General features: G+C 34.5%; 4 protein-coding genes across 6 annotated transcripts; 3 read left to right on the top strand and 1 right to left on the bottom strand.

Annotated features, from left to right (window-relative positions):
- Positions 1–3,543: 3,543 nt before the first annotated feature.
- On the top strand, positions 3,544–7,138 carry LOC108205288 (immune-associated nucleotide-binding protein 9). 2 transcript variants are annotated; one of them, XM_017375188.2, is made up of 6 exons: positions 3,544–3,685; positions 4,399–4,646; positions 4,826–5,103; positions 6,042–6,206; positions 6,278–6,361; positions 6,758–7,138. In XM_017375188.2, exons 2-6 carry the CDS (start codon positions 4,415–4,417, stop codon positions 6,959–6,961), a joined length of 963 nt encoding a protein of 320 aa, XP_017230677.1. In that variant the 5' UTR covers positions 3,544–3,685; positions 4,399–4,414; the 3' UTR covers positions 6,962–7,138. The 2 variants fall into 2 exon arrangements, with proteins under 2 accessions (XP_017230677.1, XP_063942093.1); XM_064086023.1 differs by lacking the exon at positions 3,544–3,685 and adding an exon at positions 3,701–3,811.
- Positions 7,139–7,709: 571 nt separating this feature from the next.
- Positions 7,710–11,339, bottom strand: LOC108207247 (glycine cleavage system H protein 2, mitochondrial). Its single transcript, XM_017377715.2, has 3 exons — positions 11,151–11,339; positions 8,841–9,100; positions 7,710–8,064 (listed from the first exon to the last, which is right to left on the bottom strand). Exons 1-3 carry the CDS (start codon positions 11,224–11,226, stop codon positions 7,936–7,938), a joined length of 465 nt encoding a protein of 154 aa, XP_017233204.1. The 5' UTR covers positions 11,227–11,339; the 3' UTR covers positions 7,710–7,935.
- Positions 11,340–12,460: 1,121 nt separating this feature from the next.
- LOC108207027 (probable GTP-binding protein OBGM, mitochondrial) lies at positions 12,461–16,335 on the top strand. 2 transcript variants are annotated; one of them, XM_017377495.2, is made up of 6 exons: positions 12,461–12,650; positions 13,677–13,839; positions 13,920–14,028; positions 14,573–14,655; positions 14,755–14,817; positions 14,938–16,335. In XM_017377495.2, exons 2-6 carry the CDS (start codon positions 13,714–13,716, stop codon positions 16,141–16,143), a joined length of 1,587 nt encoding a protein of 528 aa, XP_017232984.2. In that variant the 5' UTR covers positions 12,461–12,650; positions 13,677–13,713; the 3' UTR covers positions 16,144–16,335. The 2 variants fall into 2 exon arrangements, with proteins under 2 accessions (XP_017232984.2, XP_017232991.2); XM_017377502.2 differs by lacking the exon at positions 13,677–13,839 and having other exon boundaries at positions 12,462–12,650.
- A 3,037-nt stretch (positions 16,336–19,372) lies between these two features.
- LOC108203943 (uncharacterized) lies at positions 19,373–24,520 on the top strand. Its single transcript, XM_064086022.1, has 6 exons — positions 19,373–19,399; positions 20,337–20,446; positions 21,312–21,409; positions 21,523–21,591; positions 21,689–21,805; positions 21,891–24,520. Exons 3-6 carry the CDS (start codon positions 21,329–21,331, stop codon positions 24,024–24,026), a joined length of 2,403 nt encoding a protein of 800 aa, XP_063942092.1. The 5' UTR covers positions 19,373–19,399; positions 20,337–20,446; positions 21,312–21,328; the 3' UTR covers positions 24,027–24,520.
- Positions 24,521–24,654: the final 134 nt, after the last annotated feature.

Genomic DNA, 24,654 nt, shown 5'->3' with positions numbered 1-24,654 from the left:
TAGATCAGTTCCAAGAAAGTTCAAGTTACAGTTTTGGTTTACATCCAACCAAACGAGGCTTAATTAGTAGTAGTTAGTTTTAGAGAGCAAACTCTATCTTAATTAGTTAGTTTTAAAAAAATTGCACATCATTTATTACCATATTGAATTGATATATTCTATTTCAACAATCTAAAATATTAACAGCATAATATTTTTAAATCATAGTCAACCCATGAGCAACACATTTAGACACTACCAAAATGTCTTGCTATATAAACCTTTAAATGTTCTTTATCAAAACAAATTGGAACTTAAGATTTCCTCTTCAATTTTTCAATAGCAAGGAAGCAACTTTGGATCATCACAACTCATCTATTCCTTAGTTGTTTTGAATGAATAAACATGCATCGGAAAACTCTCTCAGAAAAGAACATAATCCAAGCATAACCTGCCACGAACACGTAGCCGAGACTCACTCAAATTGATACTCAAAATGAAAATATTCCAACAAGGACTGAGCAACTGTGAAACACAGTGTATAGATGAGGAACAAAGTTATGTATCCGCAGCGAGTTTTCGAGAAACTTGTCGAGTTTTAGCAAAAGCTAAACTCTCATATGATTCCATCAAATGTATACTTGGTTTTTACATGAGCCTTGCTTTTTTTTCTTTTTTTTTTTGAATAGCGAATTTATATAAAAAATTTTCAGAGGATCCTACAAAGACCAAAAGGAGGGCACTGCATAGCTAAAACTAAAAACCTATAAAAATTACTGAGAACTATGCAGCCAAAACCTAGACACCCAGATCATAAAGATTTAAAAAGCTAATTCTTAAAAACTCCCAAACCATGGAGATAAGCGTCCTCAGGCACCTGAGCTTGGACCTGGCTTGGCTTCACCCCTTGACACTTGACTTGCCTCAATGCCTCTGAATCCTAACAAAACTAACACTTCTTCAACCCCCATCAGATTATCAGCATCAGAAGAAGAGCAGAGCAAATTGTCTATCAAACCAAGGACCGCTTGTTGTAACACAACTATAGCAAATGGTCAATCCCCAACCAAGGCTTCAAGAAGTAAGGCTTGTTGTGGTCCAAGTTATTAATAGTATGTATTGAACATTCAAATCTTATCATTTCTCACTAGTTTGTCGCATTTTCTTCTTTTCTCTTGATTCTTCAGCTAGTAAATGATAAATAAGACGGTAAAAGACCGCGCATGAATATGAAATATCTCCACAGTGCCCTTCTTCTCTGCTACTAATTTGACACTTAGCAGTGCAGAGAATCAGATTTGACAACTTGACAAAAATATTTGATTAGAAAAAGTAAAAAATTAAATTCGACAATTCGATTCGAATTCGATTCCCGGAAGAATTGAGACCGGAAGTTTCCATTTTGACTTGGCCAAATTCAATTCCCAAATACTAAGCTACAGGTAACAAGTTTCCAACCATGAGTTAACTCAAATTTGATCGGGTGAAAAAGTCCGATCACTTTTCGATAACTTAAACTTTTACGAAATATTATATATATAATATAATATACTTATAAATTTATATTTTTTATTATTTAAAATATTTAATATTATTTCGATATAAACTAATTTGAAAAATTAGGAGGATATTTATTTTGATTACACCTCCTTCCTACTTATATTGTTCACTTTATTTTTGTCATTTCTTTTAGGTGCATATAAAACTCGGTTTTATAATTTTTGACAATAATAATGTGTGTATATATATTTTTTTTATTAAAATTTAATATAATTATATTTTACATACATTTTAAAAATTTTGTCAAAAATGAAAAATAATATAAATGAAGTTATGGGAAAATAAAATATATTTTTATTTTGAGTCACTATTTTTTCAGGTATTAATGCAGAATCTCGATTTGGATGAAATCTCTTACTCCATTCGGTCAATCCGAAATCAAAATTTATGCTATAGCCTTTAACCCGTGCCAAGCACGGGCGGATATATAGTTCGTAATTTATTATTTATAATTTAAATTTTAACATCATTTTATTAATATTTTAGTATTAATGGATTGAGTTTTAATTAAATTATATTATTTAACTGACTATATTTTCATATCAGGATTTTAGTATATTTAATCCGAATTTATTACACGTGGATTTAAAAATAAAATAAAAATCAGAATATTCAAATCTTTTTCAAGCATAACCGATCGTGTAATACCTTTGAAAGATTTAGTAATCTAATCAATCGAATTTCAACGTAATTTTGTAATCCTGGTTTTTTTGACAACAATAACTTTTAAGATTAGAGCTAGAAAGGGTTATGTAATGGTTCGTGTTTATCTTGAAATTGAACACGTTAAAATTAAAAAAAGTTATATGAAGGTTGTTGTTAAAAAAGGATATTCAAAATTGTATATTTATAATTTTATTTATAACATCATTATAATTTTTTTAATGAAATATTATATGATAATATTTTGTTATGAGTAGAGCTGTAAACGAACCGAACTCGGACGAACTCTTACCGAACTCGGACAAAATGTTAACGAACCGAACAATGTTCGATAATTTTATCGAACAAATTTTTATGTCCAAACTCGAGTTCGGTAACGAACTGAACCGAACACGAACTGTTCACGAACATGTCGAACCGAACCGAACACGAACCGAACACGAACAGTTCGCGAACAATGTATATTTTAAAATAATAATCAGGTTATTTTCAAATTAATTTAATAAAAAAATTACCCCAAATATTTTATTTATATATTTACAACATATACAATATCAATTTTAAATAAATCTACAATTATAAAATAATATTATTACCTAAATATAAATATTATATATTATATTTACATATAATATTATAAATATTTTTTATATATTGTCGAACGAACACGAGCATAACGAACCGAACACGAACACGAGCTTAACGAACCGAACACGAACCGAGCACCCTAAAAGTTCGGTTCGGTTCGTTAAGCTTATCGGACAGAAAATGTTGTCCGAACTCGTGTTCGGTAAGCTTATCGGACGAGCTTACCGAACTCGAACACGAACCGAACCGAGCGAGCTTACCGAACAGTTCGGTTCGTTTACAGCTCTAGTTATGAGTGTTTTTAGTATTTGAAACTGTTTAACAATGTAATACTAATAGACTCCACATTTGTAGACTTGTAGTACCAAAAGGAGAGTACCAAACCAAAAAATATAACTAAAATCTTGGACTACAAATTATACCCATGTTGGCTTATTATAGTATAGTATATTTATAACATCATTATAATTTTTTTAATGAAATATTATATGATAATATTTTGTTATGAGTGTTTTTAGTATTTGAAACTGTTTAACAATGTAATACTAATAGACTCTACATTTGTAGACTTGTAGTACCAAAAGGAGAGTACCAAACCAAAAAATATAACTAAAATCTTGGACTACAAATTATACCCATGTTGGCTTATTATAGTATAGTATAGATAGTATAGATTCTAAAAAAACAATAAAAAAAACTATGCCCTAGTTTCAATCAGTAAAACAACTTAAATTTTTTAAAGAAGTGTAAGACTTTAATACAAACACTGTACAAATCCTACGTCTACACGACTATATTATACGTAGATGTATTATTAAAGTCAATATCCTAAACCCTGTTTATTATTCTCATCCTCTCTCTGAGACCCTGTTTCAAAGCTGTATCAACATCTAAGGTAAAAACCCACATCCATACTTTTAAATTACTTGGCCTACTCTTTAATCTTGGTGGGTTTTGATCCATGCTTTGTGATCTGTTTCTTGTTTCTATACATGTGTTTAATCTATGTTAATCTTACCAGGTTATAAAGATTATTCAGTCAATACTTGAACTTGATTATGAATTATGATACTTTTAGATCATGGTATTGATGTAGAAACTTGTTCTTGTTGCTATTAGTTAAAATTTGCTTGTGTTCTTTGAGTTTGTATGCATGTAGCATCTGCTTTTGTTTTTTCACAGAAGGGGAATTGGTACTTGGTTTATAGAATTTGATTAGTGGTGGGGATGAATTGGTTGTTGGGGAAGTGCTGAGTAGGTTTTTTGATGTGGGATTGGATTGGAATTGGAGTAGTGTTTAGTAAGTAGTGTGTATTACTAGCTGATTGATGTTGATGATTTTAAGTGATATCTGCGGTGGTCAGGGTCGTAAAGGATAAGGTTTTATTGACTGAATGTGTTAAAGTCGACTCTTTTTCGTGTTTTGTGTTTGCTGACAGCGAATTCAGTTGTACTTGTGTTGTTAGATTAAATATGTAAAAGAATTAAGACCCTTTGATACAATCCCTAAAATAAGTTACCGACGCCCTTATATTCTGGGCGATATATCATTTGTATATATGTGTTGAAGCCTACTGGTTTAAGTTTTGCTAGAGTGTCTTCTTTCAGATAACTTGGTTCTATCATGGGTGGGAGTTCAATTGATGATGATTGGGAGTTGGCTTCTCCTTCTGGTGGACCTCGGACTCTGGTTTTAGTTGGATGTACAGGTAATGGCAAAAGTGCAACAGGTAATAGTATTTTGCAAAAGAAGGCATTTGTTTCTGATGCAAACTCTGCTGGCGTTACTCGTACTTGTGAGATGCAAAGGACTGTATTATATGACGGCCAGATTCTTAATGTTATTGACACTCCTGGTACAGTTTCCCTTTCATTGTCCAGTTCGACACTCTTAACTCCCTACTAAAGCGTACAGAATTATTGTTTAAAATTCTCTAATTTCAAGGATAGAAACTTTACTTTGTGCTGAATTTGATATAAAAGAAACTATGTATTGACCTGGAAATTATTAAATCTTACACAATATCTATGGCAGGTTTGTTTGATTTTTCTGCTGAAACCGAATTCATTGGCAAAGAAATTGTTAAATGTATCAACATGGCCAAGGATGGTATCCATGCAGTTCTTGTCGTTCTTTCAGTCCGGACTCGTTTTTCAAAAGAGGAAGCGGCAGCTGTCAATAGCCTGAGGACATTATTTGGGAACAAAATAACTGATTACATGATAATTGTTTTCACTGGCGGGGATGAACTAGAATTTAATGAAAAAACTCTGGAAGATTACCTAGGTCGTGACTGTCCTGAACCTTTAAGGGTATTTTCTGCTGCCTATCAATGTTTCTGTATGTCTAGCAGATTACCGGTTTATGATACAATAAAGACATGCATAATATGTTGCATCTTGACTATCATGGCACTCATTTTGTTTTGCGCTCTCTTATTTTGCATTCTTTTTTCCATAAATGATATATAAAAAAGTCTAATTATCTGATTTGAATCCTAGGACTAGTTCTTAGTAGTGGAGTGGTCTTAAGCTGTGACATATCTAAACATTGACCTCAAGTATTAGAATACTTGCTTCTTTTTCTACTTCTTGTTTTGTGGTCACCTTTCTTTTGCTGTAGTTCTGCTTTATGTTGTTGGATTTGAGATCTTAATATAGGTGCATAGGAAGTGCTTGGAAGATAGCTACCAAATTAAAATTTTATTATCTCTTTGATCTCCATATAAGGTGATGTCTTCAAATTTTTATTATCTCTTCTTGATCTCCATGTGCATTGTGCTGTGATGTCTTACTTTGGTCCTCTAAAGTTCTAAACTACTGTGAATTTGAAGGCTAGAAGTTTAAATTTATGTGCATGCAGCAACTCTTCTCGGATTTAGAGCTTATCTTAGTTATACGCTATTAAACTAAAACCAAATGGATTTCCTGATTACAAGACAACTTTTTTTTTTTATCTTGCAGCAGAGTTAATGATGTATCAGAAACTAGCAAAGGTCCTTTATGTGTTACTACTTAAATGCACAAGTATAGTGACTTGTATGTGAATTTTAGTTGGAAAAAGTGATGTACTTCTGCTCCCTTTCATGCATGTCTCGTCTCATGCTCTACCTCATTCCTGCCTCTTATCAATTTTATATAATTAAATAGGTTTTCAAGGTATATATTTGATTGAAAATGTGTTTGATATTTTTTTAGCTAATTTATGCTTTGATAATATGCAAGTGATATATTTATTTGACCCACTACAGGAACTTCTGAATCAATGTGAGAATCGGGCGGTCCTTTTCAATAATAGAACGACTGACAGGACAAAGAAAGATGAACAAGTTCAAGAGCTAATCTCTCTTGTGAACCTTGTTGTAGCAAAGAGTGGTGGCAAACCTTATACAGATGAGTTATTCGTTGAAATGAAGGTAACTTTTCATGCTGGTGCTTTAATTTATTGCTATGTAAAAGGTGACTACAATACTGACTGCTCTTGCAGAAAGGAGCTAGGATGCTTCATAATCAGACAGAAGTCTCTAAGCAGGAGAATGAGGAAAAACTTATTAAGCGATTAACTGAAATGGTATCTTCAATTTCTAACTACAATTTTCTCCACCATTGTTACTTGCTTGTATCATTTTATTTGGTGCTCAGCTCAGCGCTTTCAGTAATTGATAGTGAAATATTATAAGTTGTTTTTGAGTATCGAAGAGAACAAGAGTGGATAAACAAATATTATGAATAACTAAAAAAGTAGAATAGTATGGGTAATCTTATGTGTTACAGGCAATTAAATTGCAAAGTATCATTTTGTGTACTATTGTAGAATAGTCTTCACAAACCTAAGTAGGTACTTATAATATATATATATCTGTTGAAGATAATTACTTGAAACAATTGGAAATATTGGATGAAAGTTTAAGTAATTAGCACATAAGTTATTAAAAAAAAAAAATTGATCACAAGACTGTTTTGACAGGTTGAGTTGAAGGTCAGAGAGACCACTGCTAGGCTTGAGCAGCAACTGGCAGAAGAGAAGGCTGCGAGATTGATTGCCCAAAAGATGGCGCAGACTGCTCAAATGAAATCAAGTGATGAAATTCTTAAACTAAGGGAGAGCTTAGAGAGAGCAGAGCGTGAACTCCGGGACCAAGCTGGAAAGGCAAAGTGTGTTATTTTGTAACGAGTTATATATAATCCCCGTAAATATTATCCCAGAAGTTGCTCTATAAGGATTTTGATCTAGTTGGGTCTCGATATGTGCTAGAAGTTGCTCTATAAGGACTTTTGATCTAGTTGGGTCTCGATATGTGGATGGTTGAAACTACGAATTTAAATGTCATAATCGAAATTTCTATCATCGTATTGTTTGGATATCTGTTTTTGTGCACATTTAGAAAGTGTTCCATGCATTTTAAGTAGAAAACCAACTAAATATTGCGTATTAGGGGCTAAATATCGCGTATTAGGGTCAGTGCACCGGTAAAAAAAGATGATTATATAAAAATTAGATTATTATTTGATATTAACATATTTTGAGTTATATTTAGAAAAATAATATTTCGAGTGATAGTTTTTTCTAAAATTTTTTGAAAGAAATGAAGAACCTTCTTTTCTTGAAAAGTAAAAATATTTTTTAAGCTAAAAATGTTGTTCGAAAAAGAAAGTTTTCTAGCAAATAAGTGCCAGAAACATATTTTAGTCATTGCATTAAATAAATCAAATACAAATTTTCAAAATAAAATAAAATAAATCAAATACAATTGTAGGTCACTGCCAACTGTTTTTGCAATCTTTTTTAGATTGGTAATTCAAAACTCATATTCTATAGTATGTTTTTAACATTTGCCTAACAATTAAAGTTGATCTCAGAAGGGGATGGGTGAGATTTTGCTGCAATTGTAGAACATAATCAATATATTAAATAAATATTGTGAAAATTGGATCTTAGTGAATTATCTCAAAAACCGGATAAAATATCCCTTCAAGTAGAGAAAAATATCTGAAGATAATTTGTTGCTCAGAAAAACAGCAGTACACCTGAACTAATTGGTTTGCTGGAGAACATCAATACAGAAAACCATTCTTTCAATTTCTATTTAAAGCTTGATGTAGAGCACAAATCTGAAAACTCCAGTCAACCGTGTGTATGGATCACTAGTGCTTTGCATCTTCTTCATCACAGAACTTTGAGTAACTGTCCGAATCCATTAGAGTTTTTAATTCATCATTGTTGCTCAATTCCACCTTCATGATCCATCCTTTTTCATATGGACTTCCGTTCACCTAAATCAGAGAAACCGTTGTCCAACATCTATTAAATTAGGGATAGTAAATGCTATAGAATAATGATAGACTTCAATGGAAAGCATCTAGATGTGGCAAATTACATTTGAACAAATTAAGAGTCTATGTAATCTGGACTTCGCCACGAAGGCATAAATTAAACAATGTATCGTAAGTTGTATAGATGGTATGGGAAGTACTGATATGAGATAATGCTGAATATAAAGCTACGCTTGAGAGGCTGACTGGTGTTACAGAGCACAAATTTACTTCAGTTCCCTACTGACTGCTAAGGCATGCTTGGTGCATACGACAATCATCAAAAACTGCAATATTCTAGTTAACAGTATGATGAGAAATTAAAAAATCATTCTGCAATTATATACATCATGATTTACAAAAACGGAAGTCGAAAATTCCATTATATAGTGTTATGAGAGCAATTTGCTTTTGACATAAAGGGTTACTAATAGTTACCTACTAAAGATATTCTAGCTGCCACATCTCTACAAATATCAGCTTGACACATAAGGAAGCCAGATGGATGGGTATTTGCTCCTGTTGTATACTATAATTCTATGTGTCTCTACATAGAAGCACTATGAGTCTAAATACATTAAAAAGTAAACAAAAAAAATCGTACAGATTAACTAAGCAACATGCCTGTTCAAGATATGCAACTTGAATTGAACGTATATAATACTGATTTATAACATTTAATTTAGCAGGTCAAGTTCTTGAAAAGAACACCAGTGTGCTAGCTACAAATGACTCACCAAACCAGGGGAATCATCGAGCTCTTTGTTAACCTCAACAACCTTTCCAGAAACGGGAGAATTGATGTCACTAGTGGCCTTGACACTTTCAACTGCACCAAAGCTGCTTCCCTGTGTAACAGCAGTTCCTAGTTCGGGTAGTTCGACGTATACCACATCCCCTAAATGATCTTGAGCATGGTCAGTGATACCTACAGTAGCAGAACTACCCTCAACCTTTACCCATTCGTGTGAGTCAGCATACTTCAGATCTTTCAAGACTGCAAGGTTGCAAGGGTAAAATATGTGCGGCAAATCCGATTAGAATAGTCTAGGGATATACTTGAAATTATTCCACCTTTAATGAAAATCCGATTGTAAAAAACAAATAGAGAAGAAAATTGTAAATGATGCATTTCTGTGGCTTTCTAGTCAAATCCATAAGACTGAATTTATATGGGAAAACAACATAATACTATCACAAGTAATATAAGCAGAACAGACCTCATACATCTAGCACTAAAACATTTTACTGTCATATCTATAAGACACATACAAAATTGCAAATGTGCATATTTAAGAAGACTTGTCGAGGCTACTCATACGTGTAAATGCAGTAGTCAGAAACTAATTACCCCTACGATAAGAACTTTTGTATGATCTCATCAACTATATCAAATTTCATCAACCCTTCAGTGACGCACTCTCAAAAAGATTATCATTTCAGGCAACAAACAGTAACACACGTAAACAGAAAAAAAGCCAGATGTTATACCATGAAATTAAATCAATATATAGAGACCTGACAAAAAAAATAAAATCAATATATAGAGAGAAACGATATTCTGCAAGTCCTTTTGCAGATCTGACAGTAACCAGTGGCGGATGCAGGATATAAACAATGGTGTGTCACAAATTTAACACATGTAGATTAAATTAAGAAAAAGCTTGATTTATAGAATAAGCAAAAAAAATGTTTCAAACAATTACAATTGTTCTCTACGACTTGCGGTCTTTGTGACATTTTATCGAACACCTTGTGGTCTCTATTTAATCTTTTTCTAATTGCAATTTCTAAAAAATTTGAAACCATGAGCATAATGGAGGAGAATTTTGGAGATGAATCATATCATCAACTTGAAGATTTAGAGTGAAGAAATCAATCGACGAGAAGCTGGGTATTTGAAGCAGGGAGGAAAAGGGTGTGCGTGTGTCATTGTGTTTGTGTAAATAAAAGATGCCGAGATTATTATACAAGTGCCCTGTACCCAAGTGATATGTATAAATAAAAAAAATTTGAAAAAAAAATGGTAGGTCACGTGACCTCCCATTAGCTACCATCCATCCGCCCCTGACAGTAACATATGTGTTATTTTCGAACTGTGGACACAGTTAGATATGATCATGGAAGATAGCAATTACATAGAGAAACGTGACAGTGAAATTTGCAATATTATAACGGTATGAAATAAAATAGTCTGTCAACAGACTCAACACTGACTAACACAATCCCAGCATTCACCCTTCTATATTATGTGTGCATCTTAGTATGTTCATAATTAATAAGGATTCGTCTACACATTTCATTGCTCAGTTTCATTTATAAGAAACAAGTATCCCAATGAAAGACCGTCGGACTAGCAAGGGTAAAACACCAAAAAGTTATCACTTGATGGAGTAAACAAGCCTGATACAATCCTAACAGAAGCCACAAATCAAAACTTCGTTCAAAAAGAATAAAAAGTTGAACAATGAACTGCACAAGTCTCCTTGTGTTGGCCAATGATCTCTATTATACTACTATAATTCAAAAAAAGTAAAACTAATATCCCTGAAAACTTCTCACTACAACAGTTGTATAACAATATTTAAGGCCTGAGATTACAGGACATAATAGACAAACTAGTTAAACATTATGATTCTAAAAAATAATCAACACGAGAATTGCCCTAGTCTCTCTCTCTCTCTCTCTCTCTCTCTCTCTCTCTCTCTCTCTCTCTCTCTCTCTCTCTCTCTCTCTCCCTCTCTCTCTCCCCTCCCCCTCCCCCTCGCCCTCGCCCTCGCCCTCGCCCTCTCCCACCCTCCCTCCCTCTCCCCCCATACGCATAAAAAAATGAGTATGCCACCACCCTACATCAAACCATACACATAAACAAACTAAACAACTCACCAACACACCTACCAACACACACAAACAACCCCGACCCACTCGATAAAAATCAGATCTTTACATTCAAGAATCACAGATCAAGCCTTTTTCATTAACAAAACACACAAAACCATACTAAAACAAAAAATATATACAAATGCAAAATAAGGGCTGATACATACCAGTAGCAAAACCCCTGTTAAACACAGAAATCTTGAGATATGAAGCAGACTTTGATGCCCATAACCTCATAGCCATTTCCGAATCCCCTTCAGCTCTAGCTTTCCTTTAGGTCACAGCAGTAGTGTAAGTATATATTGTATGTATATGCGTATATGACTGCTGTAGTGCTGTTTGGTTTAATGAGTTCTGATGTGTCAAACATCATGGTTGGTAAACAGAGATCTACATGAATTATTTGACTTATGTACCTCGATTTTATCAAAACCGATTTTTTATCGATAAATAAAGATTCTACTTAAATATGGGAAGTTAAAAATATTTGTCATGAACATTTGCAGTTTTAAAAAATTACAGGAAGATATACTCGGGCATTCTAAATTAAAATATTTTACACGATATGAAAAAAAAATTCAGATTTTTTCTCGACTGCTTGTTTTAACTTTTGCTCTGCCAAAAAAGTGTTATTTTGATGTCATTGCAGTCGAAGTGTGACAATATGGAGTAATTAGGAAATTAAATTCACAAACTACAGAAGAGTAGGTGGATGCCACGTGTCAACTGTCCGTTTAAAAGCAAGGTTGGTGGATCTAGACCATCCGTTAAAACTTATTAGGGTCGGTCGGCGTGTACTTAAAACAAGTGCTTATTATTTAAAGTAAAAAAATGAAATAAAAGTTAGAAACAAGTTAAAACTTATAAATAATTAAAGTGCCGTGAAACAAAAGCTAGTATTCTCGGCTTCTTTTAAGTGTTTCCTGACTTTTACACAAACAGTACGAATAAGTGGTTTTAACTTACAAATACCGAACGAGCTTTTAAGCCTCGGTGAAACACCCCTGCGTGTGACAGTGGCATACAATAAACACTACTCCCTCCGTCTCTAAATATTTTTCCTGTTTGTACTTTTCACGTTTGCCAACACACACTTTTGATCGTTCATATCTTTAATTTCATAGTAGCATTAAATATAAAAACTTCACCGTATTAAAGTACTCGTGAATACGAATCTAACAAGATCACTCATGACTATATTTAGTTTTATAGATTAGAAGTAAATTAGTAATTTGTCTCATGTTATGAACAGTACCGACATTAGAAACAAGAAAAGAAAAAAAGAAACGGAAGGAGTAATTTTGATGAAAATGACTTAATTTTATTGGTGAGATTATTAATAATACCGAGGCTCATTTACATTTATTATTTATTTACCGATCAAAATTACCAGTCTCATGAGATTTTGTATCAATTTCTAACGATAAAATTTCAGCAAATTTATCAAATTTAGTGATAGCGTGTGCTTTTGAAGAGAAAAACCCGTATATGAAATATTTACAAGTCACAAGCCTTCTTTAAACCCCGCTAATACCTGTTTCTGTACCTTGGTTGTGTGTGTACACAACTGAATTCACCCGCTGCTCAAATCTCAAATCCACTGCTCAAATCTCGCTGGATTCGTTGATTGGATTGGATTTTTCTTACTGTTGTGAGTTCAAGTATATGTAAGTTCTCTATCTCTATCTTTGTGGAGTTCTTTATTGGATGTGCGGATTGGATTTGCTTGTTGAATTTCACTGGCTTTTCTTCTTGTATCTCTGTGGATTTGCTGCTTTAATTTCCTCTGTACCTCTGTTTTTTGTGATTTCTTCTATGTTTGATTTTGTTATTATAAGTAAGTAATTAATGGGCACTACAGTTTAATCCTCCTAAACTATTACGGGAAGCTTCTACTAAGAATTGAATCATCAATCTTCATTAAGTTAGTGCTTGAGCTATATCTCTTGCTAAACTTCACTAAACTGCAAGGCAGACAGAGGTATTGAAAAAAACATTCGCTGCATGAGAATAAAATATGAGGCCACAGATCGCTCTGAATTCTGACTCGGGGGGGGGGGGGGGGGGGGGGGGGGGGGGGGTGTTAAAAATTAGCAAGTAGCAACAAAAACAATCTATTTAAACAATCTCAATAGTCAAAATATACAAGCTGAAATATCATTTAGTAATTTTCCCGGCGACAAAGACAACGGGTCAGAATTTCGCATGACGGATCCAGTACGTACTCTGGGCGTGTCCCGTGTCAGGTCTGGTCGACACGGGTGTTGACATGGGTATGATGATCGGAAGTGACAGAGTCGGAGTAACATAGAGTGTAATATGTAACTGCAACCTAAATGGTCTGCACTAACCCTACATACAGATTGGACATGATTTTAGGCACCACACGGCCCAGAATTACTCTAGAATTTGAAAATTGGTATAAATTAGTTGAATGGTCATGACAAGAGGAATCCAAGGGGTGGTTACCATCAAATTTTTTATACATTTAACTCTCTAACGCATAGATTAATGTATTAATTGTACTTCAAAACAATGTGCAGCACAGGATTGAGGCTTTTGTATGTTCTGCCATATTATGGAGCATCATGTTAAACATTGTTGTTATATTGATTTTTTCAAATATTAGGACAATCATATATCACAAATAATTCTAACATAGATCTATCCTGTTGTTGGCATGGGTTTTCAAGCCTCAGAAGAGCTCAAGGGACATATGTTATAATAGAGATGTCGGTAAACTGCATAAGAAACCTTCAATTTCTACAAAGTATTGAAAATTTCCTAAAGTCACCCTGGCTTATGCAAACCTGCTCGTACTCTTCTTTCAAAAAATCAAAAAATGATCCTTTACAGGTCTATGCTCACTCTTGCATTATCTTTGTTAAATACATCTGGCCTTCTTATGCTATAATTTTATTATTATATTGTTGCAGGACCGTAGAATGATAGACCGGATTAGGCTATCAGCTAAAGGAGGTGACGGGGGAAATGGTTGTTACAGCATTCGCCGCAGCAGGCATGATCGGCGTGGTAAAGCTGATGGTGGGTTCTTAATTTTCTCCGATATGCATATAGCTATAATAATCAAGGTCGTGTATATTAAATCTCGTTGACTTTAATCCAGTAATCTTTTAAAAATGTTCAGTTTCTCTACTTGCTTTTCTCCACGAATATTTATTATATGTTTGTTATTCCCAACAATATGCTTCTTCTATCTATATTTAATTTGAAATATATCAAGTAATTGATGAATATCATATGATTAAGTCAGCCACCATAATACTCACCTATATTAACAGTTCTGTTTGAACTTTTGATGGTTAAATTTACCAATCTTTGATTATAAAATAAAAATTATTTTTATATGAATTTAAAATTTTAAAAGTTACATTCTAAATTATACTACATATACTTTTAATGATATAATATATATTTTTTTCAATTATATATTATAATATACAGTCAAAGTTGGGTCAATTTTGCCTCCAAAAAGTAAAACAAAACAGTTAATTTGGGACAATGGAAGTATATTATTTGACTTGGTTGTTCGTTTTTTAAGTTATATGCATATTCCTGTTACCTGTAGGTGCCAATGGTGGAAGAGGTGGTGATGTGATATTGGAATGTTCTCCCAGAATTTGGGACTTCAGTAGCTTAAAGCATCACATTGTTGTGTATTCTTCCTTTCCCTGCTTCAGTTATCGGTCTCTTTTGTACTTGTTATTGCTCTTTATTTTTACTATATGTTATAACCCTGATATCTAACAGAATGCACAACGAGGAGGAAATGGCGCTTCAAAGAATATGATAGGAAGTCGAGGGCCAGATAAGGTTGAAATCATGAACCTTATTTTCGTTCTTGGACTCTATAATGTTATTGCCATTTGACTATATGATTTTTTTTATTTGAGACTATAATGCCGGGCACTGATGCCCTTTTTTGTTTGGTAGGTTGTTCTAGTTCCTGTTGGCACCGTAATTCATCTAGTAGACGGTGAAATTCCTGTTATGGTAGAAAATAATTCCTCACCAGATCTTGAACCATGGGATATCCCCAGTACAGTAGACGTCACTTCCAAAACTACCGAGCAATCATCCAATAACTTGAGTTCCCAGTTGATGCAGACAAAGTATAACAATACTTTGGTGAATTCAGCCAACACAAAGAAAGCAAGCCAAAGCCCGTCAAATGATTCAATCTCTAAATTCCCGGATATTAGTAACAAGACGTGGGATGAAGACAGCGAAAGTAATATAAAAACTCTGGGGTCTGGGACTGAACCTAATATCGTGGGTGATAATATCTCAGAAACAGAGTTGGGAGAAGACATAGAGGAAGAAGAACAGGTTCGATATGATGTCGCGGAATTAACTGTACCTGGTCAACAGATAATTATTGCAAGGGGAGGAACTGGAGGGTTGGGCAATTTGTGTTATCCAAAAGCCTTTAAGAACCCCAAACTTCTAAAGTTGGGGGAACAGAAGAACAAGGGAGTTGATGATATTGAATCTGAGGCTAACGGGCATTCCTCACTTAGCCTTGGCATGCCTGGTTCTCATGCTGTTATATTACTAGAACTTAAAAGTATTGCTGATGTGGGGCTGGTGGGAATGCCAAATGCTGGTAAATCTACTTTATTAGGCTCTTTGTCCAGAGCTAGGCCTACAGTTGGGCATTATGCCTTCACAACTTTAAGGCCTGATTTGGGGAATGTGAATTATGTGGATTTTTCAGTTGTAGTGGCCGACATACCAGGCCTTATCAAAGGGGCTCATGAAAATCGTGGGCTTGGACATGCTTTTCTTCGTCACATTGAGCGCACGCAGGTTCTTACTTATGTGCTTGACTTAGCTGCTGCATTAGATGGCAAAACAGGAGTCCATCCTTGGGAGCAACTGAAAGATTTGATTTTAGAGCTTGAGTTCCATCGCGTGGGTCTATCAAGTCGTCCATCAATAATTGTGGCAAATAAAATGGATGAACCAGGGGCAGATAAAGTATATGAGGAATTGAAAAGAAGAGTTCCTGGTGTTCCTATCTTTCCGGTCTGTGCAGTCCTAGATGAAGGGGTTGAGGAGCTAAGAAGCAGTCTTAGGAAGCTTGTGATCGGTGAAGAATCCCACAGGCTGCAACTTGATAATATAGAGCTTAATTAGGTTGTCATCTATATTAATTTAGGTAAGAATACAATAAGTTCATAGATTTATTTTGCTCAAGTGAAAACTATGCTGGCTGTGCATGCCAACCCTTGGCATGAGTTTTTTGACAAACAAAAAAACCCTTGGCATGATAATGTACTTAAAACCCATTCTGCTTGATTCTGATATTACAAATTTTTGAGGTTTTAATTTAGGTACGCTTAACACTATGCAGCAACCATCTGGCTTTCATTTCAGGTTACAAACTCGTCCAAAGGAGATAAACATCGTTCGTCAAGGCCTTAGCAATCGTTCGTGGTTATTTTTTTTTCCTTATTATTTGGATTTGCGATACATATTTACTAAATTATTTGCTATAAAATTTTATGCTACTAAATTTATTAAGTTTTTGTAGTGATTTTTAATCGAACCCGACAAAACTAAACCGAACTTTTTAAATTAGGTTGATTTGATTCTAGCATATTTGTTTTTCGATAAGATCATAATTTTGGATGTTTTTCGATACTACTCCCTCCGTCCCACAATACATGTCTTTTTTGGAAAAAAATTTGTCTCATAATACTTGTCCACTTTTAATTTTCAATACAAATATATTAACATTGTTTCAAAATTATCCTTCTTAAAATTTATATAAAATTGAATAAGAGTTTACATTCATGCATTTATTAGAGGTACAAGTGAGAAAATATTATCTATTTAATTTTTTTTAATATGCGTAATTTTTTTTAAAAGAGACATGTATTGTGGGGCGGGGGAGTACCGTAACTTTTAGTAGTATCATCCTAAATCATGGACAAGGTGACGGTACTGCAACATAGTACTCCCTCCGTCCCTCTCATTTCTTTACAGTTACTATTTTGGGATGTCCCTCTCATTTCTTTACGTTACCATAAATAGTAAGTTTTTTCATCATTACATCCACTATCTCATATTTAACAATAAAAACTACTATTACACCCACTACTTTCCTCTACTATCTCAAATCTATTATTAAATATTAATGGGTCCCACCACTTTACTCACTTTTCACCTAACTTTACTCATTTTTCATACATTGTCTTGGTCTTCGTGTCCCCCTCCAATGTAAACAATTGAGGGGGACGGAGGAAGTATTATTTTCAAGTGGGACATCTCTGGACAGTATTCTAAAAGTGGATTAAAACAGAAAAGAAGATGGACCACAAGAATGAAGAACCAAACACTAAAAATGGTATACACATTAATGAAATTTCTACCATTTTTTCACCTCAATTTCTTCCGGCTTGACTACAACTGACAGTTTTATAAAAGGAAATAACCACGCAGGTATTAAAATATAGGATGGAATAAACGATTTACATTTCAGCTTCTGAATATTGCACTTATGTTTCATATTATATTGATTTTAATCGGTCATACTGATCGTTTTTTTTCATATTAAAACATATTTTGTAAAATTTTAATATTTGAAAATTATATTTTAAAATAAATTACATATTTTTGATATAATTTGAAACTTCTTGTAATAATACAATATATAAATTTCAATCAAAATTTGATTAAATTAATCAGATAAAATTTGAAAATGAACAACTATTTAGGGGTGGAGCGAATATTAAACAGAACTATTTAATTTTTTGATTTGATTAGTCCAGTTGTATTATCGATGCAAAAAGAAAATCTGGTTATATTAGTTTTATAATAACCCCGTTTTGTATTCCAGCGTAGCAATAGTGGATTAACCATCTCAATTCTCAACAGTGTAGATACAGAGGTGTATATATATCATCACCTGTACACAGCGTCCCCTTTTTTTGGCTTTCTCCTCAATCCAGTTCAAAATATACACACACTCGCACCCATTCAGAATCACATTCACCATCATCTTCACTCGGTAATCTCTCTCTCTCAGTATCAAGAACTCTCTCCCCCGCTCCTCCCTCTCTCTCTCTCTCCCTCCCTCCCTCCCTCCCTCCCTCTCTCTCTCTCTCTCTCTCTCTCCCTATCTCCCTCTCTCTCGTTCTCTGTGTTTCATTTAATATAGTTTTGCCATTACTGTGTACTATGAAAATTGTGCATTTTATATGATTTTGTGACTTGTTACAAGTACTATTGAACACACACTCTCTCTCCTCTCTCTCTCTCTCATTGTCTCCCCACTCTCTCTATATCTCTCTCTCGTTCTCTGTGTTTTATGCCAATAGTGTGTGCTATGGAAATTGTGCATTTTACATGATTTAGTGATTTGTTACAAGATTAAACTGTTTGTTTATGCGATATTTTGTGTGTGTATATGCTATTTGTAATAGACCAATGTTTTATCGAGAGAATGAATTAAGTGAACTATTGTTTGTTAATTAGTAGCCGAATGATCAACTACGTAGTGTGTAATAGCCAGGTTGACTAATTGTATGCAATGTTCATTAACTGTGCTTTTGTGCGCAGCTAGAGTACGCGGTATTTTAATTACATGTCAGCCCTTCTTTATGGTACAGTAGTTGTGATTGTCTTAAAATAGGGGATGAGAGAAATAACGATTAGGTTGAGACTTGAGAGAGGTGGAGAGAATGAATGATCAGAGAAATGATCATTGTCTACAGCCTCAAGAAGCCAATTCTTGAAAACAAATTCGGAATGTTCCCTGTACCACTCTTTTCTTCGATAAATGGAGAATGTGTGCAAGGGGAGTTTTATATTGGTTGGCTATCAAGAACGCAACTAGGTCTGAAGCATATATCTAGTAGGTATGTACCAAGGTAATAAAAATGTAGTTATTCTTCGGAAAAAATTGTACAGTCCAAAAGAAAATATATTAGACAATTCATATTATATTTTTAGGGTTACGACTCGAGATTATAAGTAAACATTTACTAAAAAAGAAAGAAATAAACACTATGACGGAGAAGGGAATGGGTTGGTGGGATGATGATTTATATGAGTACAACTCGATGATGTTGTATGCTGATGATTTGGACACAAATGTAAGTGGTGAGGATTTTATGAAGATTTCAATTGAGTCCCTGCTTTGGTGGTTTGGCGTGAGCATGTCAAGGTTCAGTAACCAATCTTCTTCTGGCTTATGGTTTTGTCAACTATAGTAATCATCAAGACAGTACATATGTATGTGCCCTTTTGATAGCTATCAATATATATGCTTGTGATTGCAGTGCAATTATAGTAGACTGCTACGCCAGAACCTTTTCTTTTTGTAACTCTCCCCAGTGTTTTAAAATCGCGATTAATCGCGCGTTCGCGCTTCACGATTATGTGAAAGGTCAGTGAGTTGCTTATGAACGATATATTGTGATTATCAAATTAGCATTAAATCACCTTACTCGAAAAAAAGAGCAGAACTTCTGGTACAAAGCGCAAAAATACTCGGACTATATATAGAAAGACTGAAATACCTTTTACTTAAAAAAACCCTACTTGTCTTTATATTCGCTAATTTTGAGCAGCAACCTTAAATACTACTCTTAATGTGTGTTAGGTTTTTTTCTTCTTAGACTACATAAATATATCGACCAATAGTTTGATACTTTTTATGTGAATTTCAACTATGTTGGAGAATTTTATTATGTCAATCTATTTTAAATACTATTCTATTGTTAAATACAAGAACAAATGTTTTGAAAAGTATATATTTATATACATAGTCAATTATATTATGGGTTAAGTTCTATAGAGTACACAAAAACATTGGAGTATTGGAGAATCATAATTTTTTAGTTTAATCATAAATAATATCTTTGATTATCCTAATTTATATATAATTTATCATTTATAAGCAGTCTTAAACATAATTATCAATTAATCATTAATATCTTTCTACTTTAACAAGCATTAAGATTATTGTTCTGTTTATGAGTCATATTGTAGAACATAGTGTCCTACAATTTATAAAAGTAATTGTTCTACCTTTTGATTACAATCTTTATGTTTTAGAAAAAAAATCTGCAGGTTGTCGGATATTTACAAATATTTTAGAATAAAAAAAATAAACTTTAAATGAGTAGATTATATTTTATCCAATTTTGTACTCCAATACTCCAATGTTTTTGTGTAATCCATAGAACTTGACCCATCATATGTATACTTTCATATTTGGCAAAAAATCGTGCGAGTAATCGCACTTCAAAGTTGGATTTTGTGCTCCTTTTTTTATTTTGTGCATTTCACAACACTGCTTTCTCCTTCTGGTTTGCTTTCAGCCGCAGAAGCCATAAACTCTTGGCGTCCAGTGTTTATAAAAGTCAACCCATTGAAGTTGAGTTTTCTCATTTGCATTGTAAGAGTTTAGAATCTCTTCTTTTTTTTCAAGGTAAACTACTAATTTTGAAATAATTATTATTTATTTTACTGTATGTGTGCATTTTGTTGCATCTTCTAGTCCTCTCTCTCTCTCCCCTCCCCCTCTCTCGCTCTTGCTCCCGCTCCCTCTCTGGCTCGCTCTCCCTCCCTCCCGCTCTCTCGCTCTCCCTCTCCCTCTCTCTCCCCCTCGCTCCTTCGCTCACCCCCTCACTCACCCTCACCCTCTGTCTTTTTTTTTTTTTGCCAGAACCCTCTGTCTTTTATTTACTCTAATTTTGCCTTTACTATGTGTATTTTAGAAATGGTGCATTTTACATAACTTTAAATAGTGACTTGTTACAGGTATTGAACTGTTTGTTTATGTGATATTTTGTTTTATATATGCTCTATGTAATATACCAATATTTAATTGAAACCATCAGTTTGTTGAACTATTGTTTATTTGTTAGTTGGTAAATATCTGTTATGCGGTGTGGAATTGCCAGGTGTACTAAGTGTATTTGCGAACATATTTCTCTGTTCCAGTTTTCTTTAAGGCAGTAATGAAATATATCATATTATTTTAAATAAGTTTGATGACAATGTATATGTTAGTTTATTAGGGACTCTCTTTATGACGATAGTAGAGATATAAGAGTTATATTAAGTAATTTTTATGATTTATTGTATTTAATTCCAAATCATGGTGGTAAATATTATGCGTCGACGTTTCTATCTATGAAAGCTGAGGTTTAACGAGAAACAGCTTCCTGCTTCGAATTCTATTACTTATAAGCACTCTGCTTCTATGTGAGTTTTTACTAATTCCACATTTGCAATTCCTATATATTTTTAAATCATGCATCTTTAATACGTAGTATGTCTATGTTTGGAAGGTATTTCATGGAGTTCAATGAGGATGTTGAGGGTTCAGTACCCAAGTTTGGTGCAATCTTCATGTCAAACAGTGCTACAAAAAAGGAATGCCTCAAACGTAAAATTTTTGGACTTCCTTTGGCCATGGCTAACTTTGTTAAACAGGTTAAATCTGGCATGATTTTGTTTCTATTTGAATATGAGAAGAGAGAGCTCTATGGTGTATTTCAGGCGACATCTGATGGGATTATGAATCTTAAGCCCCAGGCATTTACTTCTTCTGGAAATTTTCCTGCGCAGGTATGAATATAAGATGTATATCGAATGTAGGTACCGCAGAAGCTGTACTTTTTTGTTGTTATATACAATAGGCTGGTATTCTGGTTTGATTTTTCAGGTTCGGATTGCTCCAATCTGGTCATGTCGCCCTCTTTCTGAAGTTGTATTTCGGGAAGCTATCAAAGATAATTACTATTCACCTAAAAAGTTCCGTTTTGGTCTTTCTGAGCAGCAGGTCTCTAAGTTTCTGTCGTATGGCTGTCAATGATGTGCTAGCATCCAAAACAATGGTTTTTTATGCTTTTGTAATATGTATGCAGGTTCGTGCACTTTTACACCTATTCTACTTGAGAAGGTTGAACGATAGAATCCCTGATATCCATCGGACTAGAAAGAGAAAGATAAACGATGATGGCATGCTTCCTAGTCACGATGCTTCAGAAAGTGATAATTGGCCCCCTTGGCATGCTACAAGTGCAGATTGCGGTGGCGATGCTTCAGAAAGTGAGGTCCTTAATAAATGGCCCTTTTGGCATGTTACAAGTGCAGATTGCAGTGGGGATACTTTGGGCACTATAAACTCAGCTCCTGATAGCGCATTTTTTTCAGACAGCAGGTTTTCAACTGAGCACGTTAACAACTCTTTAATAGGATCAGTGGGAGCAGATAGGGAGTCTCTTATGAATAAGGACAGATTCAAGAGTGTTCATAACATTGGAGATGGTATAGAGCCAGACTTTTTAAGCAGCAGGTTCTCAACTGAGCACATTGGCAAGTCCGGAGGAGATAGAGAGCCCTTAATGATTGAGGACAGATTTAGGAGTGTTCATAACTTTGGAGAAGGTATAGAGCCATACATTGTAAAAAGCAGGTTCTCAACTGAGCACATTGGCAAGTCTTCGATAGGATTGGTTGGAGCAGATAGAGAGCCCCTTATGATTGAGGACAGATTCAAAAGTGCTCATAATTTTGGAGATGGTATAGAGCCAGGCTTTTTAAACAGCAGATTCTCAACTGAGCACATTGGCAAATCTGGAGCAGATAGAGAGCCCCTTATGTTCGAGGACAGATTTAGGAGTATTCGCAACTTTGGAGATGGTATAGAGCCAAACTTTGTTAAAAGCAGGTTCTCAACTGAGCACATTGGCAAGTCTTCGATAGGATTGATTGGAGCAGACAGAGAGCCCCTCATGATGGAGGACAGAGCTAAGAGTGTTCTTAACATTGGAGACCGTATAGAGCGAGACCATTTACCTGTATATCCTAGCTACATCACTTTGAGTGAAGACGTTGTAGCTGATGACTACACGTTTAGCAAGGATGATGGGGTAGCAAATGCTTGTGATGTTGAGAGTTGTATCAAGCCTAATTTCTCATCAGGTTTAGTATCTATTGATACACTTCATAGAACTGTTCCTTATGATCCTGAATTCCCAGATATAAATTATCAATGCCCCTCTCAAATTATGAATTCAGCTCAAGATCTTTATTCTCACCAAGTTCATGATGAGCATTTCCTCCCTTTGTCAACTAGTAAATGTGTACCGCATGATGCGGCCTTAGGTTCATTATATTCCGAAGCACCAGTGGTTAAAGCTAGTGTGTTTTCTCGATTAAGCGTGGCGCCCAGAACTTACAAAAAAGAAGATAAAGGCATTCATGATGAAGATGGTAGGCTTGCATCAATAGATGAAATTATGGACTCGTTGCACCATGCTCACAACCGTTGGGTGAAGGGTAAACCCCCAGTTGGACCAAAAAGTAGGTATGTATATGTTCGATGTAAAGAGGACTCTGAATTTTCAAATCAATCACAATCTGAGCCGCCTCTGGTAGCAAAAGAGATGACAACGGATGTAGACTGTTTTTTGGAAGAGGACAGTGACATAGTATGGAAGGAGACTCGTGTTGTGGATTTTAAGCGTCGCAGTAAAAAGAACAAGGTTCTGGATGATATGGCTTCTAAAGTTTCTGCTGAGACCACTAGGACTTGTAAGATATCAGTTAATGCAGAAGGCGAGGATTTGGCAGGTAAAGCAGGTAAGACTAGAAAATTGATTAGACCAGATTTCAGTAAAAAGCTGTCTCATGATAGCACTCAAAATTCACCATCCGCTTTAAATGAAGCTACTGATATCCTTGGAAAATGTGAAGGCGGGGAGAAAATTGATGAAAGAAACTCCCAAGACCATAAAGAAGTAACTGAAGTTGGTAGTGGGTCTAATGAATGTGAACAGAAAAGTAGCTTACAGTTAGGAAGTGAGAATCGGGTAAATGTTTCGAAACAGGACCTTGTTAGCTGCCCCTCGAGTGGCTCCGGTGCACAAGAACAACCACCATATACAAGTAGAGCCACTGATGTTCCTAAAAATCTGGAAGAGAAAGAAACCGCAGGCATAAACCATCAAGTTTCTAATGGGGATACTCTTGAACAGAGATGCAGCCTGCAGAGCTAAAAAGGTTAAGGAATTTTTTAAAAAGCACCATGTCAAATGTTGATTTTGGAGAAAGGTTTAGTGATTAGTTGGCGTATAATGCAGCCACCTTTATTAAAAAGTCTGCTGGTTCATTGTGCAAGTAGGTATCAAAATTAACGATTTGCTTGCAGTGCTATTTCTCTTTCATTTTCTTCTGTGGAGTTCTGGGTGAATCTATGAAGATATAATACTCCCATACCATTCTCGGGATATTAGAATATATCTTGTTAGATTTAATGCAGACTTATTGTAGTTGGATTTCTTCCCTAGCAAGTGAGGGAATCCTAGCGTGGGATGCTCTTATGCTTTTGTCCAATTGGAAACTGTTAGCAGCTTCTAAGCTGGCAACCTACCCTTATCTATATAAATATATACTGACCAGATGACCAGTTGTGGATATCTGTTTTTATCTTTTTTTTTTGTTTTACCGAGGTTTTTCGATTGAATTTTAAATATATGTGCTATCTTGTGTATATATGCATCAGGTTCATCAGCTGTTTCATTTCGTTCTACAAGTAGAACCCAAGTTTTAGTACTTCAGTCTCATTTAAGTTGATTCAGTCTTTTATCCCACAAGTCTTGCAAACTTTTACCTTATTTTATTGGG

The sequence above is a fragment of the Daucus carota genome, chromosome 1, assembly GCF_001625215.2.
Source record: "Daucus carota subsp. sativus chromosome 1, DH1 v3.0, whole genome shotgun sequence".
Lineage (NCBI taxonomy): Eukaryota > Viridiplantae > Streptophyta > Magnoliopsida > Apiales > Apiaceae > Daucus > Daucus carota.
Note: the sequence above shows the minus strand (reverse complement) of the source record. Positions and strands in the feature narration are given on the sequence as shown.